This window comes from Gavia stellata, chromosome 3, assembly GCF_030936135.1.
Source record: "Gavia stellata isolate bGavSte3 chromosome 3, bGavSte3.hap2, whole genome shotgun sequence".
Taxonomy (NCBI): domain Eukaryota; kingdom Metazoa; phylum Chordata; class Aves; order Gaviiformes; family Gaviidae; genus Gavia; species Gavia stellata.
In genome coordinates, this window is record NC_082596.1 from 37,149,931 (window position 1) to 37,168,909 (window position 18,979).

Sequence of the window (18,979 nt, forward strand, 5' to 3'; positions counted from 1 at the left end):
CTATTATTTGCAGTCTATGTTAAGTTACTTTGAAAGAGTAACAGTCACAGAGGTTGCAGATGTGTTCATAATGTACATAGATGTGCACAAGCACAGTAAGTTCTGATTTGCATGTGCTTAATTAAAAAAAACTTGTTTCAGGCAAGTGTAAAGACCACTGGGGATATATGTTCCTTTACATGCCAGACAGCCAAGAAGCTATAAAGCCATTTGATTGTACATAAGAAATATATTTAGTAAAGTAGTTTCTGATTGATTTTAGGATCCTACCTTATTTTTAAGAAACAACTTAAGACAGATTAATTTCAATTGTATAAGTACTGCTGAAAATGTTTTCTCATATCTGAAGACAACAAAATTCTGTCAGCAAATAAAAGGAGTCTGGATTCTCTTCTTCCTTAATTTACAATCAGTTGAACTTTTTCACATCAGTCTCATTTGATTTCATACCTACAGTAGTGCTTTTCCTTCAATCTTGTCACCTGCCTGACTCCTCTCATCACATTAGTGTTCTTCTTTCTCGTTTTTGGTTGCTCTGTCCCTCTTTAGCTGATTTTCTTTTTCCTTGTAGGTATTAAGCAGGATATAAAAATTAAACCTTTGCCCTTAGTTTAAAGCTCTTTTTATCCACCATGCTAACCTCAGTCTTACTAGGTAAATAGCTCACATTTTAAAGCAGAGACTGTTCGTTACATTTCACTGCTTGAACATCTCCTGGTTCAGGCTTTGAAACCTCCTTTTCTTCATTATCTAGTTGTGCTTTTACCCTCTTCTCTGGATATAGCAATGCAGTAGGTACAGAGAATACTAAAGATCACCTTAAGCTTCTTCAGCAGTTTCTCTAGCGAAGCAGTCTCCTCTGACCCCTTCAACAGGAGTGCTGAAGAATATGTCCTGACATCAAGTAGAAGACGTGGGGTTTTTTTTCTCAAGTCCCCTGAGTACCTTTTATTAAACTCCAGGTCTGCATCTCTTATTTTTCTCCTTCTACTATCCATGCCTTTCTGTTTTCTGTAGCCTCTTTTTAGGATGGCATCCACCTGTCTTACTTAGATTCACATACGGTGGGATACAGCCTACGGTGTCAAAGTATCCCCAAATGTGATTTTATGTCTCCGTTCCATTTTCCTACAAAGTCCAGCTTTCATGTGTCACCAGTTTCTGAAGAGGTTTTGTGTTCTTTAGATCAGGTTTTCCGTAGTACAGGGAAGGGATATCAGGGTGGTGATTATCAGTCTAGCTGTTAATGTACACTTCTGAGTTGTCAGATCTTGTTTTCAGAATAGCTTTTACAAAACAGACCTTTGACAGAGTGAATCACCATCTGAAAGCTAAACAACCTTGGTAGAAGGAGAAGCACTTGGTGAAGAGACATGCAAGAGCTATGGAACCTGTATGAATGAGAAAAGAAGGCTTGTTGTTAATCATATATATATCTTCTTTTTCTGGTTTCACATTTGATAGCAAAACCAGGTTTTGTTTCCCCATAGCAGTACTACTTTGTAATCACAGGGTCACTCCAGCAGATAGTCTATTGTTGCCTTCAGCATCAGTATGCAAGTAAAATCGCTCCCTAAAGGAAAACAGGATGGTCTTAAAGCTGTAATGAGGTGTTACTTCGGCTGCTGCTACTTTGAATTTATCAGATCTGAATTTAGATTCATATTTCACAAGGTATTTAAGCAACTGCCTAACTTTAAGCAGATGAGTAATCCCTGTTAAGTCAGTGGAACTACTTAAAGGTTTAAAGTTATGTGCATAAATATCTTAGCAAATCAGGACATTAAGACAAGAGAGTGTATGCAGACTTGGGGTTTGTTTGTTGTTTTTTTGTTTTGCAAGTTTTTCAGTTGGTCAATTTTACTGTAATTATATTTTTTTATGTTAATCATATTTGAGATGGTAGAAGATTTAAAATTTATGCCAATTTTTGAATCTTTTTTTTTAAGGAGTTCTGCATGGCTATTATTATTTATATGTGCTGTACTTTCAGCCTGATAGGATTTTAAGACTGAATTAAGTGTTGGAGGAATTTGTACTGTGAAGTCGAGCAATTTATGCAGAACATTTACAAAAAAATCTATTACTGAATTTGCTTTGCTGTCTCCTCTACCTACAGCTGAGAATGATGTGCTGAAAATGGCTTTGATCTTCCTCTGCACATTGTAAAGCTTTTTGGCTAAATATCCAGTTATGTTGACTTTACTACTTGCATGTCTCCAGAAAACTACTGATTCACTGAAGAATTTAAACTGGTTTTAGGTAATGCAGACCATCAGTTTCTTTTCTGGCTCTGATGAAAAGTGGTCCTTAGCCAGCAGACCCATTGAGTGGGAAATTTCCTGGGGTTTGCTTATTTTACTGGAGTTGTGTATCATGCAGGCTATAGTTGGCTTAGGCCTTAAGTACATGTAAGTTATGGCACTTTAACTATACTAGTAGTTTTCTATGGAAGCAGTGTTACAATTTAATTAAAATGACTTATGAGAGGAGTAGCTGAAGACTCCTTTATGACATACAGTTGTGTCCACACTGGGCTCAAACTACTGAGAGAGTTGGGATTGTTCAGCCTGGAGAGGAGAAGGCTCTGGAGACACCTTATTGCAGCCTTTCAATATATAAAGGGGGCTTATAAGAAAGACAGAGAGAGACTTTTTATCAAGGCCTGTAGTGACAGGAGAAGGGACAATGGTTTTAAGCTGAAAGAGGGTAGATTTAGATTGGACATAAGGAAGAAATTTTTTACGATGAGGGTGGTGAGACACTGGAACAGGTTGCCCAGAGAAGCTATGGATGCCCCGTCATTGGAAGTGTTAAAAGTCAGGTTGGACGGGGCTTTAAGCAACCTGATCTAGTGGAAGTTGTCCCTGCCCATGGCAGGGGGGGTGTGGGCTAAATGACCTTTAAAGCTCCCTTCCAACCCAAACCAGTCTGTGATTCTGTGATTCTTTTGCTTCAAGAAAACAGACAAAAATAATCATCAAACTGGTAATCAAAATTGTAAAACCAGTGTAAAATCTATGCGCTTAATAGGATTTAGTGGATTGTTGTCAGTTTTTGCTTCCTAATCATGGCTAAAGTCCTATCTGCTGTTGCAGAATAAATATAGCCTTGTTCCCCAAAGTTAATGAGACTGTTTACCCATTGTCTGATTAGGAGATTTAGGTCAATTTTGTTATTATTTATTTTGACTTAAGAGCAATAATAGAGTGGTCCTAAAGATGTTGATGTGCAGGCTGCAGACTAACCAGCGGGAAATGAGGCAGCTATTGAAAGCCCTGATTCCACCGTCCCTGCCGTCCTCTTGGCCAGGAGTTTCCCTTCCCTCCTTTACCCTGGCAGTAGCGTTTGTGCGGCTGTGTGGTGAGCCTGAGCAGTATTTTTGATTTGGCAGGTCTGGTGAGGGAGGAGAGGATCTGTCTCCCCACGGGTCCTTGGTGGGGCCCCCTCCAACACACGTCCAAGTGTGCCAGCAATGACTGAGCCGTGAGCTAACACCCGCAGCTGTCTTGGCACTGTTGGGCATTGCAGGGTGTCGAGTGATGACTGTCACTTAACAAGACATGTCTCTTGTCCGTGGGCTTCAACTTTGTTGATGATGGATGACTTCAGTTCTAGGAATAAATTGCTTGAAGTTTTAGACCAGAAAGCTAAGCTTTGACTCCTAGTTGTGGCTCAAAGTTTGAAGAGAAACTAAATGTTCACTCCTAACTGTTAAGATAGTGGTCTTTTTCAGGTAGAAATAGTAATTATTGGCAGGTGTTACAGGAAAACTTGTTTGTTTTGCATCCTACTTGTATTTTGCTTTTCTTTGATCTTTATTTTGTTGTCTTTCATAACTTCTAAATGACCAAGAGAGAAAATAATTCAAACTTGTGGAGCATGATTGTTTATTTTATGTTCTGTAACTGCAAAGATGGTTGCAATCTAAGAGGTCTATAATACCAGTGTTGGGGAATGCTCTAAAGGATTGAGCTGCTTCTGCTGTATTTAATATGCTTTGGGGGATATGTCTCAAGTGTTCCCTCTTTGTTCTTTGCAGGAATATTTTCATTAAAGTTTTGGGTTTGTTATTTTAATACTTAATGATCATAGAATGGGCTATGTATTTTTTACTTCTGGGAGTGCCGTAAAAATGTCTTGTATAAGAAAGATGCAGACATCTCTTCCTGAAATTTAGGATTTTGGAGGCTACCTCCTTGCAGATAGTGTATTGTTCTCAGGCTGCATTTAAACTGTCAATGAGCACTTTAAACTTTGAAAATTTACAGGTTTTCTTTTGCAGTTTATAATTTAATCTCTTATGAACTGTAAACATCATAAATGCATTTAGCATTTTGAATTTGGGAAAAAAATAAAATACAGAAATACAGACTGACATCCAGCCCTCTACAATATGAACTAAGCTCTTGAGTCTGGTGTTTCTCACCAGCTGCTCTGTCTTCAGATCTGTCTGGTCAATAAGAAATACTGAGTTTGGGTGCTAAAGAAGAATTGGAGGCTGCTGATTTGAGTCAATGTTTGTGTTTGTAGTCTCTTATTGCTGGAAGGTATACAGTGTAAAAGGTGCTGATTGTAGAACACCAGGGCTTGCTCTGTGCTTTAGATTAGTGAATGCAATGTACCAATCTCAGCAGCAAACAAAGCAATTAAATGAAGAAGGAGACTTCACTTTACCTTGACTATCTCTGTGGAGCTTAATTTATGGAACAGCAAATTAATTTACTGAGAGTGGTGATGATACTTCAGTCAAAATAAGATCATCTATTATAAGGAACCTAGCTTTTGTTACACAGCTTTTATCTTTTCTTTTTAAAGACTGCAGCCTGAAAAGTGATAAAATAATATTTACTCACAATAGGGTGCAATGCCTTTCAAACCATGTTTGAATTCTGAAAACCTGTGGATTCACAGCACATTAAAGAGGTATTGATCAAAGGCTGCTCTGTGTTCAAACTAGAACCAAGATAATTGCATCTGTTCTAAGTCATGCATTTTGTTATTTCTGTAAAAGATTCTGCGTGTGAACAACTGTGCCATTAGTTAGAAATAGAGGTCCTTGAATATGAAATGACTGAGGATATGAAAAACAATTACTATTTCAGCTTTCAGTTTCTTTTATGAAAACCCACAGTGTGCAACTGGGGAAAAAAAGAGACAAGTTTGAAGGATGACGTGGCAAATGATCAGTTACTTGCTCTGTCATGTACACTGTTGATCTCCTAGTGAATGTCCTCAGACAAGATGGTTAGAGAGCCAAGACATATATGCCTTCTGTTTCCTTTCATCGTTAAAGTGTGTTGGCACATCTATATGTATTTTACAAGACAATGAGTCCTCTCTAGTGTGTGCACTACACACACACACACACACATACTCTCTCTCTTCCTTCTGAAAGCAAACCACTCTTCTTTAGCTCACACAAGATCAGAGCAAATGTCAGAAGATGCAGACAGAAAAGTACATAAATTTCAGTTCTGCTAAAGTAGAAAACTTTCGAAGTAGATACTCCGTAATGGGAGATGGTCCAGATATTGCCATGTTATCTGAAGTAATATCCACGTGCACCTTTGGAAGCAGCAGCAGTGTGGTACCTCTGTTCACTGAGGCTGTATTCGTCTTGAAGCAGAAAGGCATGTCCCTGCAAACCTTGCTTTGCTTACTGGTGCAGCGAGAAATGGAGCTACACAGTGTGCCTGCCACAGAGGACTCTTTAACAGGCAAAGGCAAGATAGAGCCAAACACCTGGAATCTGTGGCCAAAGCCAACTCTTACGTAAGGTGCAGATTCTTATTAGAAAGTTAATTGACATTTGAAGCAACTTAATGAAGAAATTGGTGGGTTCTATCAGCCCTCCCAGCCAGATTTGAATGTCCTTCAAAATATATCTTGTAATTCAGTGGAGGTTCTTGGCATGATGCAGGAGTCACTTGGTGAAACGTTTTGGGATGCTTTACAGGGATCCAGCTAGACAGTTAGAGTGGTCCCTTGTCATCTTAAGATGTGTGAGCATGAAGAACATTAGCCTTTTACTGGTACTTTTTCTTCTGAGGCACAATTTCCTAGAAAGACTTGGAACAACCTGCAGTTCCCATGATCCTTCTGAGGGAGATACCTTCCAGAGACAGGTTATTCTATGTCAAATTAGGTCTGGGCCTATGTTCAACATTGAAGAGGAAGTGTGCTTAAATACAACAATTGATTCACTTGGAAATGAGAAAAAAAAAAAGAGGAGGAAGAGATGTCAAGGTTGTAAATTCTAAATATAGATCGGAAAACTCAGAGGGACCCTCATTTAGATTCTTCTTGTTTGTTTGTTTTGGTGTTGGATGGAAAACCATCGAGGTATTTTGTGCCAATAATATAAAATTCTTCCTGTCTCCCTTCTTTTCTACAAAACCTTTTACCTCCTTAGCTTGGAGGAAATATTTGAATGTTTGAGTTTGTTTTTCTATCTTTAGTTATGTCTTAATATACCCCTTGACTTTTCTGAATGCAATGCTCCCTGTCACTAGCTGTCAAAAGTGATATTTTATGTAGAATGGATTTTCTTTGTATTTCCCTATTTGTCCCTTTTCTCTTGAAGGGCTTTATTTTTCAGTCTTTGCTGTTTTCTTTTCTCTCCTTTTAATTGTCCTGCATTTTGTTTTTCACTTCTTCCACACTTATGCTCTCTCTTGCCTTCAGTGTGGCTTTAACCATAGTTTTGGGACCAGCATTACCGTACCTGTGACAGTTTTATTCTATTCACTGTTGTCTCTCTGATACTGTTTTTTCTCTTAGTGCTGCAGTAAGAAATCATCAAATAGTTTTAGGGAATGTGACGAAACTTACTAATGAATCATTGAGTGTTACACTGATTGATATCAAGGATTATTGTGATTATTATTAAGCTTGAAAGTTGAGTCAACATCTGTCTAGCTGCTAGAGATGCTGATTTTAACTGGACATTATAATACAGCTTGTCAGGCCATTATACTTAATGTGCAAAATATAATTATGTGTTTGCAGTGGGCAATTTAAAATGTAAAGATGCCCAGTAAGCTTTTTTTCTTGCTTTTTTGTATCAGTGATACAGGCAGAGAAGCCAGTCCGTAAAACCTTTATTAAATATAACGGAGGGAAGGATATTTGCTTTCTCAGGGTCATTGTGAGTTACTGTGTAAGAATACTCTTCCTTTCCCCTGAGCTCTGTGATGGTCGTGGGCGTTGTTGTTCTTTCTTTATGTGAAGCTCAGACAAGGGGCATATATCATTTATCTCAACAGTTTAATCCCTTTCCAAAGGTGGGGGTTCAGGTTTTGGGTGTTGTGTTTTTTTTTTTTTTGGTTGGTCGGTTGGGGTATTTTTGTTGGGTTTTTTTTTTTTAAGAACAACTTTGGCCCCAATCTAAAAATGGCTTAGAATTTAGATACTTGGCTCAAAAGCCAGTATCCTTAAATGCTGAGGCTGAGGCAGACCCCTAATCCTGTGGAAATAACAACTATTATTTGAAGGTCTCACCTGTTGGTGCTCTAATGGGTGAAGTGAGGAGCAGGCACTCATGTTCCTTTTTGCAAGCAAGTAAGTAAATTGCAGACTGGAGGAAAAGGTTCTGGATTATCACTTCTGATCTGATGCACGGGCTTGGCAGCAGACCTGCATTATCAGCCTTAGTCCCAAGGAGGGGCATGAATGGAGTCAGACCTTAATCTTCAACATTGCCCTGTTAAAGCTACATTTGTCCAGCATACTCAAAGAAATGATTGCCAGATGGCGGCACCTCACTCCCAGCCTGTGCCACATCAGGAGCTTGAGGCTGGGGAAGAGCAGTGAGGCTACAGAGCCAGCTATGGCAGCGCCCACCGCCACAACATGGAGCATCCTTTCCAATGAGCTACTGGTCGCCTGCGGTTAAGGGAACTGTTTTTAAGGCAGGTCAAAGTTGCTCCTCAGAGAACTGATAAAGCTCACTAAGAAAATAGAGGAAGCAGTACTGTTTGTGTTTAATTATTTTTCTGTTTATGGATTATACTGACTGACTTAAGACTAGGTGCTGATCCCTACTTCATGACTATGAAATAGAGAACAAGAAACGATAATGCCTAATTAATGAAGTTGTAAATATGGTTCAGTCTATTGAAGGGAGCCCATTTGTACCTATCAGTTCTATTAGCAGGCATTTTAAAATGTGACAGAACAAATTAATGTAATTGAGATTAAAAGTGACTTTGTCTGGATGTAAATCTTAGCAACAAGATAAGCCAAACTCTTCTGGGTAATGAAAAAAGATCTTTTAATTTTTTAGAATATCTTAAACGATACGTGTTATTAGTCATTACCATCCTTCCAACAGCCATTCTGTATTCATAATGTACCTGAAGTAATGTAGCCATTGTTGAAATGCATGAAATGAATCTTAAACATAGTTTCGTAAAGGATTTTGGATTAAAAAATTCCTTTAAGTAACTAACATGCAGAAGTAAACAGGTTCTTTTAGGAAGCTTTTGTTTTTCCTTCTGCTTTCCTTGCAGTAATAGGAACATTTCAGTTTCTAAATTGACTTAAATCTTTGGTTGAGGCCTGTGATTGTGGGTTAGACAAGCAAGAAGAGGGGCCTCAGCTTCTATTTCTGAACACTGAGCTATTATAGGAAGAAAACTTTACTTGTACTTAATGATTTAGAGCTTTTTCCTGAAAGATTTATCTACTGTAATCTGGACTATTAGAAGCAGTAGGAGCCCTGGTATCCATGTTAGCATGAACACATTAAATTAAACTTGTTTCTGTTCTTCCTTAGCTGTCTTCAATTATCTGTGCTCCATTTTGGCTTATGCTTTATTATGGAAATTTTTTTCCATAGAGAATTTTTTCCATGGGCTCATAGGAAGCCCATGATCCCTCATATTTCTTTTTGGTGCGCCATATTAGGTCTCTTGAAGACTTTTGCAGTTGTCGATGGCAATTTATAAAAGCAAAAAGATCTTTGCCTGTTGTTGTGAATGATACGGTGTGTCACTAAGATTTATCATCAGCATCCTAAAATAAAGAAGAAATTTTGTCATCATGGCAATGTGGCATTCAGAGAAAGGGAGTCATCTGTTTCCTTTTAACAGTTGGTTGAGTACATAAGAGTGAGGCTTCAAGAAATGGAGTCTGGCTAGATTAATATTCCTTTGCAGTATGTTATTTTGGCCTAAGTTTTGGCAACCTATAAGTTTAATTAGCTTGGCAATTGCATCTGCAGATTCTAGTCTAAAGAGTGTTAACCCTTGTATCTTTATTTTCAAAATCTTGCCTGTGTTTTTACACGTCAGAGAACCAACTGGAGAGCTGTTAACTTTTGTGAAAGCAATATGTTATTTCTGAGACAGTGATGGAGCCTTGTTTTGAACAAAATTATCAGATCCTGCCATATTTCTTGTCTTCGAAAACATCAGCTCAGCCAAAATGTTAAAGAACATCGGGCTCCCACCATTTAGACATTCATATTAATGCTGTTTTTAGAGATGAGTTATCAAAACAAGATGAGGTTACTCATTAAATAAATATCTAACACTTATAAAATTGTAAATGCCAAAAAATACAGTAAAATTTTCTGTCCTAATTCAGTACCTACCAAAGAAAATAATTACTTTGTTAAATTGAGTGATGCCAAATATTTGTATCTACTATTTCAGTGCAGGGGTCAGTTAGCTTGGCACTTTCTTTTGAAATTCAGCCATATTAATGTAACAGATTTTAAGTCAATGCTGATGGATGCGTGGCGTTTGTTATCATATACAGTTGCGTAGTTTATGTGAGTGTTTTGAAGTCCTCTAAATACCAATAGGGGCAAAACACTTTCCTGGATATGTGTTTGTGTGTATAGCTACAGATACGTCTATTTGAATCTGCTTATCTGATTCCAGAATAGAATAATACGTGACTGATTAAATTGAGGGTATTTTTGGATAAGGCACTGATAGCCAATGTACTGGATCTACCATGTGTACTCCTTTGTTGCCTAAGTACTGTCTTTTAGGTACTTACAAAATATTCTAAATTACACCACAACCAGTCAGAGATTTGAGATTATACCAGTTACTACACGTTCCTAGAAAGTGTAAATGCAAAAAAAAAACCCCAAATGCCAGCATTTAAAAAAGCGTTTTAAACCAGTGAAAATTATAAGTTCTCAGCACCATCCTGGATTTTGGCCTTTTCATAGGGAGGTGTCCTGGGCAGGCAGCAGCTTTGACGATTATTTTATTTATGTTCTTTCTCTAGTCAGTCAATATACACTGGAAAGATAGTGTTAATGGTCTTTTTGGAGAAAAGAGAAAGAGTATAGCTTAAAAACATAGGAATAGATATACACACACACAATTGGTTTGTCAGTATGCAAGTTAAGCACACACCTTCATTTTATATAAAAGCATATGTTGACTGTACTCAAATATTTCAGTAAGCTAAGACCTGTCTAAAAATTCTGCAGGAGTAAAACTACACCCAGTTACATTCCTTTCCACTTTTTTTGACAACTTAGTGGAAAAGGTCAATGTTGCAGCATGTCTCAGGGGGCCAACAGGTGAGGGTTGTGATAGAAGCTTCGTGTTCAAGAGATCTTAATGAAAAACAACTTTCCACTCATAATGTGGTAGTTTGACGTAGCCTCACAGTTTAAAATGAGGCATGCGGTGAGAAATAGTTTCTGGATCCAGGGTTGCTTTCAGTCTTTGTTTAGATTTCACTTAAATAGTAGAATGACAGTTGTCCTTCTGTGTCTGTACTGATAAATAAAAATACTAGAAATAATCTCAGCAGGGAAATTATTTTACGTGCTGTGTTGTTTTGTATTTTTGCGTGTTGGGGATGGATCAAGTTGTTGAGGATTTGGGGGGGATGTAATTCTGTGTTTTACTTCAGTCACTAGTCCTTAACCTACCAGAAACTAGGGACTGCGTAACTGAGGTTGTCCCAGATGTGACTAATCCCTGCCACTGCATTTAGTAGATAAATGTGGGAGTAGTAGGTGCGTATTTCTGCAAAAAACGCTATTTCTGTAAATAACGTTGTCACTTTTAGTTGTCACTGTTAAATCCAAGAGTTAGCAATCTTCAGAGAAGCTGTTTAAGCGTATTCATAGAGGGTGAGGCTCAGCCCCAGTGCTCTGAATGGAGCTGTGTGCTGGGAGCGCGGGCGGCACTGCGATAGCCAGGCTCACTGGGCTTGGAGCCGACCGGCTCCTGGGGAGAGAGGAGGAAGGAGGGGGCAGTTCCGCCGCTGCTGCCTGTCCTCTTCCTCACTTCCAAGAAGTAGACCAGTGAGTTTTGTAATAATGAGAGAAAAAAGGGTTCGTAGATGTTACGACAGAAAAGACAGGCAAAATAAGAATGAGGAAGAGAAGAAACTAAGGAAAAGATAGTAAAATGCGTATTAAAGTATTTAGCAAAAAAACCATACAAAGATACTAGGCTTCTTTCTGTCCATCAGTTAAATATTATTTTTGGTGAGTTGAATTTCATTATTTTTGTCCTTGATGGTCTGATTTTTTCGCAGTTTAACTGAGCTGAGGGCAATTATTTCTCAGGCAGTACTTCTTACAGAAGTTGTATTGGGTGACAAAAAATGCTGACTTGTACAAAAAAAGAACGATGGAGAAATGTCAAAATTATTAAAAGAAATGAAGCTAGTGTTGATTTTATGTATTATTGCTTCTGTTTGTGCTATTACTAAATCCATCATGGTTTTTCAGTGCTTATTTTACTTTCAGTGTCTGAGGACATTTTCTACACTGGCTGCTGTTACTGGATTTTCTAAGAGCAGGCATCACTCAAAGCTTGAAAAGCTCCATGAATGTTTACCTGTATGTGGTGTTTTTGTGAGAATGCAAAGCTTTTCATAGAGTGAGTGTCTTACTGATGCTTACAGTGGTACAGGTACGTGTGGGACAGGAGAGCAGCCGCACCAATTAGAAGTTGAAAACACTGCAAAGAAGAAATCAGTGTTGTAAGCGCTATTACTCCTGAGCGAGTAATTGAGCTTACAGCTTTCCAAGGGCTTTTAGCCTAAGCCCTGGGGTCATTTACCATTTAAGTGTGCTTCCCCCAGCAGTAGTAAATACGAAGCTAAACCACATGGGTGTGATGAGTGGAGCAGGGCATTGGGGAGGCGTGAGGCGCTGCTGGCCTGGGCTGGGCAGGCGAGCGGGTGGGTGGGCGCGCGGCCCTTTCCAACCAAAGGGGAGCCGAGCTGTGCTAACAAGAGGGCTGTGTGTCAGGGAGGTGAGCAAAGCTGTGCACTTAGATTGCTCACAGTGAATAAACGTGCTGAGAAAAAGTGCAGCTGTGCTTTTTTAATATGCACTGCAGGAGATTTCAGCAGCCTGATGATATATCGTGCATTAATGTTGAAAAGATAAACACATTTGGAGAGCACAGGAAGGCCTTGTGTTTTTATGTTAGCAGAATGCTTCCTAATGAATAAGAACGTGCTGCTGGCTTCACAGAGCCATATGGCAGCTTTTCTAATTTTAGTTCAGTGCAGATGCATAATTCTCCCTTGTTTTACCTCCTAAAACCTTCCTGAGATGTTGCATAGTTTTTCCTGTAAGACTTGATCTATAGTTTCTGGGGGAAAAAATGTATTCAAGAGTCTAATAGCTTCTTTGCTCTGGACAGATGTATGCTGTATGATGAAAGAGCAACCTCACCACATAATCACTTCCCTGAAATAGTAGCTAACTTTATTCACAGGGATGGGATAAGCTGGTCTTAAAATTGATTGCTGAAATAGTTGCTGTTTCTTAGGCACCAGTCTTTTGAAAAATTACTTGCTTTCAGGGAGAAAAAACAACTTGTGTCGAGGCAATGGGAACTGGGTAAGAAATGTGCATGTGGATATCAAGTTCCATGTGAGCCATGGATCATAGTGCTTTGAATTACGCAGCTACAAGGCAGAGCCGCTTTCCCTGTGGTTAACCAAGCATCAAAATAACTTACATGTTCTTCACTGCTTTGCTTCATCATGTGTAGTGATCCAAAACTACTCACGTTACCAAATACAATGTTGTTGTTTTTTCTGGTTTTTATTCAGGTCAATACATTTTGAAGGTACTTTTTGTATAGCCTTATTCATGTTAAAAATCTCCTGTCTGTTACCACAGTAAATATCATTACTTAGCAATAGTCATACACAGATGTTATTAAATTGAGTATTTCAAATGTTGTTAAACATAATACTTAAAACTGTAATGTCAACTAAAATGTAGAAGTTTGCTAAGTATACTTTCTATTATATGCTAACATTAGTTTTTAATACTGTATCTACCCTTATCTTTGGCCAGTTACTTACTTTTACTGTTTCCTTGATTGTTTGTTTGGATTTTATTTTTGCACGGCAATTCAGGAGAGATCAGAAGGGCCACACAGCATAAACTTACTCACAAATATGAATGAGGCAAGACAAAAGTAGTTGGCTAATGCATACAAAAAACAGGAGAAGATAAGTTGTTTCCAAGACAGTTGCAGTGTAAATTTTAATTGCATGTTTAAATATTATACAGCATTTACAATCACTTTCAAGTGATGTTGCTGTTACTGTTGTAAGGATCTTTCTCGATTCGTGTGATTTTTCTAATGTGCAGAGTTGGGCTTTTTAGTATCTCCTATAATAAATCTCTTTGCTTATATTTTTTACCTATTATTATAGAAATGAGGCTATATGTTTTGAGATGGGTGTGGCATTTCAGTAGCAATTCCAGAAGATTATGAAGAACAGGAATTATATGGGGCACCTGAGAAAACCTGTTTTAAACAGTATTGGATAATCAATTTGATTCTGCCTGTTACAGTTTTTTTTCTCTAGACCTCTGTCCTCAGCAGTTTGTAGAGCATGGGTGCTGCCCTGTGCAGGGTTTCACCAGCATCTCTTTTTCGCTGCTCTTGTTCTATGAAGAACCTTAAGTGTTTCTCCTATGAAAAATAAACTAAATGTGTGTTGATGCAAAATTTCTCTTTCAGATTATCCTTCATCTTTTTTCAATCCCTACAGAGGCTACGGTTTTGTTCTTTACTTCGAAAATGCATTTTGGTTTTGCAGAGAGCATCAAGGGGGAAATACTTCTGTAGCTGGTTTCGTTAAGGAAGTTGGAGTAGAGCTTGAATACAGACAAAGAGCTTTTCGGGTGGTTCAGCTGGTCCTGCCTGCCCACCTGTAGGAAGGGAGGGTTTGAAACACAACCAAGAGAAGGTGATGCCCATCTGTAGCACTTCTGAGTCTGCTGTCAGAAATCCAGAGAGGACTGACATAGCTTCAGTTGAGAGGATGGAAAACCAGGAAGGCTTCCTAAGTTAAAATGTAGGAGGAGACTTCAAACTATTGCTCTTGGTGTCTCTTTCTCTGACTTATGAATTTCTCTTAAACTAATGTGATTTCACAAACGTTTGCTTTCAGAATCTGGAATGAGCTTCAGATAAAGCTTGGGGCTTTCCCACTGATAAATTTGTCAGAAAATATTTGTAAGGGCTTTTTTTTCCTTCTTTCTTCTGTATATTAATGTAGAAAAGTAAATACAGTTTATGATCACTAGGAAGATGCCCAATTGAAAATATTAATATGTATTTTAGTATATTACTGCTTATACAGTTGTAAACATACCCACGGTTTAAAGTCTAAATTACACACATCACTAAAATGCTACATAATTGGATGTATGTATTCTTTGTAGTACGTCTCTCAGGAGTACTTCTATTTTATTTAAATTTTTTTTCTCTCTCTAGGCTAAACTCTTAATTGAGCGGAGCTAATAATTATTTCATGTGCATGAAGTATATTCTGCTGTAATTTAGATAAAATATGCTTGATCCCTGGTAGCCATATTCATAAGGATGGGACTGGTTTCTAATTTAACACTCCCTCTCCAGCGGAGAATTCCTTGTGTGGACATGAAGCCATGGGAAGCCCCTTTCCACCCCGCTCACTTCCTCTGCTGGCACAAGGCTGTATTTCTGTTTCCATACTAAACCTCTGCTCTGCTTTAGCCGCCATGCCTATAGGATGCCTGGTAACACTTTCCCAGCGTTTCACGTTTAAACAGGGGCATCACTGTTCTAGGAGGCAGCATTGTTGGAAGGTGCGAGATCAGGGAACCGGCTCCCGCTCTCGGTATTAGTGGCCGCAGTGGAAAACTCTAGCGGCTGTGGTTAGTCACCGGGTAATACCGGCACTTCCCATGGGGCTGGAAAAAAGGCTTCTGAGAGGCTTTGCAAGGTTCGGCCTCTGCTGCTATTTTCCTAACCCCTAACATTTAAAAATCATTAATCTAGTGTCGAAATAATAAACTCTCTATGCTTTCGATTTGTTTGTAGGGCCCCCAGTGAACCTAAAAAAGATAGGAGAAGTAAAAAAAGGAAAAGTAAACTTTACGTGTTTGCACCACTACTTAACAGCAGAAGCTGGAACTGTTAAGGAAAGCAAAAAATACCGACTCTTGATAAATACTCGAGTGTTGTCGGCACTAGAAGTTCATGTATCAGTTGTTGTTTTTTTCCAACCTTCCTACAACAAATTTTTGTTCTCAATTAGCCCCACGTGCTGCATCACTGAAGAGAAGATTTGCGTTTCAAGACATTCCCCATGCCTGTCGGGATGACACTGCTGACAGGGTTTGCACTTACTTTTCCTGTATGTGCTGATAGAGTCTTCATGAGGGGCTTTGTAGTTCAGTCAAAAATGGATGATTTACTGCGCAGCTTAACATTATCAGTAGCTGCAGTTTGTAGCATCGATAGAAGTTACTTCTGGTCCTACTCAGAGGCTGTCTGAGGCCATGGTTTCCTATACAATGCCACTTACATAAATGTGTAGGGACCTGTGGCCTGAATGTGTAGCGTCTTCTAAGCTTTCCAGCTACTTAACGTCTTGCACAATGAAGTTACAGATCCAATTATGAAGTCCATAATTTTGGAGCACTTGTGATTTACAAAGCTTTTCGGAATGCCTAGCCAAACATCATGATTAGTGTAGTTGTACATTGTCACCATCCCTGGGAGAGGCAGGTGGGCAACGTTTGTGTCTAAATAGTGTTTTCATATTTTCTCCATTCATTACACTTTTTCCTTGAGCAAGCACTGTGTTTATTGATCTCACAAAGATGTTGGGCCCTCTGTGGAGAAGGGTGACTAAGGGAAAAGAAAATGGAGAGGTCGAATGGTTGTGAGGGACAGCTGATGGTGGAACGGAAGCCATCAGAGATCAAAGGGTCAAAATGGAGAAACGGGGAACCAGAGCAGAAAGCAGCCACTGTCAGGGACTGCATGTGAGGACTGAGAGGTCCTTGGTCTGTCCTGCTTCTGTGTTGATTACTATTACAGTAATTAAAAACTTTCTCCTTTTTCTTTGTATAAAACCTCGCCTGTGTGCATAAAAAAGAACACTTGTTTTTATAGACATCTTATTGGTGGTTTGTATGAACTTTGTGGTTGTAGGAGTGAAAAAAATCTTCAGCAAATGTTTTGTATTATGTGAAAAATAATCAGTCAAAGTAGTCTTTGTAAATCAGTGAAACCTGGAAATATGGATTGTGAATGTGCTTGCACACCGTTGTACCACATCTGCAGCCCTTCCGTTTCTAGTGCATGGAGTATAATCCCATGTTCTCCGATAATCAAGATTGTATCAATGGCTGAAGCAGTGAGGGGATGAAAGCAGGAAGCTGGTGTCCATATCCATTATTATATTTTGCAATGTGAAACCAGGGATCATTTTACGCTACCAGGAACAGATGGGAAGCAAATACCATCGCCGACTTTATTAAAAGCTCAATCCTATTTTTAGAATCTTTTAGAATTCTTTCACAATTTTTAGAACGTTTTCAGTATTGTATCATCATATGGTGCCAACTCTGCTATATAGTAGCATGGGAAGGACTGTTCAATTTTTTTCAGTTACACCTAATCTCTGCTTTTTGCCAAAAGCAGAAGGAAGAAAACAAAAAAAAAAAAAATCCCTGCAGTCCTCAGTCCAAACCAGAAATACCAATTTTGTATCCTGGTGCGTCTAAGTGGCAGAGGAAGCATTAATAATTATTTCTAATGTGTTTCTTTCTATCAGATTATACTAATCAAAGTGATTTAAATTTATTCTATTAGTTGCAAGAGTCTATCTTCAGAACAATTTTGTTTCATTATTATTCACTATGGTGTTATATTGTGTGTGAACACACTCTAAGAAGACAGCTAAGATTTTTGTGTCTCTTTTTTCATGAAAGCAAGAAACCATAGAAATCTAGGATGAGACAGCCCGAGTGACCAAAGCCTTATTGCCAGCGGGTGATTGCTAACAGAACACCCAGGGGTTCTCAGAAGCAGTTTCTTTACTGTACGTCTAAGTAGCATATATTCACAATGACCTTATAACCTCTGCCAAGGAGAGAGTTCAGAGGAACTTGGCTGCAGTATTGCAGTTCTACAGATAGTGGAAAATACTGGGCATTTGGGTACATTTTAATTTGAATGACTGATGCTTTGATTTTCACGAAGGGTGATTTTCCAAAGGCCCTTTGCTCTATCCGCACGTGGTACTTTCAGTAATTCCTACAATGAATATTCTTCTGGTTTACTGTTGTAGAAGGCATAAATTCTTGTTATCATAATTTCAGTGTGCTTTCATGTTTATTAAAATAAACTATTGTATAATATTAAAAATAAAAAATCTTCAATTATTTTTAATATTCTAGATTGCAGTATAGCCCTAGCTTTTACATAATTGCTTGGAAAAATAATAAAAGAATGTTTTGAGTATAGAACTAGCGACAAAAAATTACTCGTTTCATTAACTTACAATATAGAATATGTATTTTGTATACTGTTTTTATTACTTTTATTACTTCTCCCTTAAACACCAATATAGTTCTTGGAATAAAAAAATTAATACAGTCCATTACTTAATAGGAATTATAAACCCTCTTGATTTGAAAGTTCCAGTACGTATGAATATCTCTTACATTTGGAGATGGGTATGATCTGTGATACTGTATATAACATATTGTAATATGTGGCATTATGCTCCAGAAACCTTAGATCATTATTTTCTTGCCTGTAATTTTCAAATACAGCACTTGAAATTGTATGTAGTTTTAATAACATATTGGTAAATAAGGCAGTATGAAAATTATGTGATAGCAAAAATGTGGGTGGAGGCATGGGAACAGAAATGAGACTGCTCTTTCTCAGTACTGAAACAGTAGATTGTGGATTTATGTTTTTCCTTCTAAATATAGCGATCGTGGAAAAGTTGTGCAGCTGTGAGCTTTGCATGCTCTTTTAGATCAGTCTTTTAATACACCTTGATCCTGGCTTTCGCTCATTGCACCTTTATAAGGAGGCCTTGTCTTTGCCCAGTGTTATGTTTTGTAGTTCAGTAAAATGTCTAGCAGAGAAGCAGCAGAAATTCTTTCATTTGTGTCATAAAACTGAGAAGCAAATATACTAGTTATGCCTTTGTTGAATCATTATGGGAGACTATTTCATCTCATTTTCAGTATTGTTGCACTGTAACCATTTCATAGCTGTTCTCAGTACTCTGTGGGCTCTTACTGTATCACTTAGCACTGCTCTGCCATTTAACACATAGTTTTCTTTATTGCAGAAAAAGCAGCAGCAGCTAATGAAGATGAAGTGCAAAAAGCAGATGTATCATCTACGGGTCAGAGTGTCATCGACAAGGATGCACTTGGACCAATGATGCTTGAGGTGAAGAGCATAAAATTCCTTTATTTAAGCCAGTTCTGCTCCCCCTAGGATGAAAAGCAGTGTAATGAAATGAAAAAGTGCAGTCAGAGGTCGCTGTAAAAGAATGGTCAAGAGAGACAAACCATCCTGGCTACTTAGGATTATGTCATTTCAGAGCAGGCAGCATATTTCTATTGGATTCAGTGATGAAACTCTATCTAGGGGTGGGGAGACAGAGAAAGAGGTAATTCAGCTGCTTTGTAACGCAGACAGCTTGAGGGGCTTCA

General features: G+C 38.4%; 1 protein-coding gene across 1 annotated transcript in view; it reads left to right on the top strand.

The window, feature by feature from the left end:
- Nucleotides 1-18,979, top strand: part of NCOA2 (nuclear receptor coactivator 2) — a 120,689-nt gene that overhangs the window by 50,160 nt on the left and 51,550 nt on the right. The window contains exon 4 of the mRNA XM_059836016.1: nt 18,610-18,713. Within this exon, the coding sequence (XP_059691999.1) occupies nt 18,610-18,713 (104 nt within the window). The remainder of the gene's footprint in view (nt 1-18,609; nt 18,714-18,979) is intronic.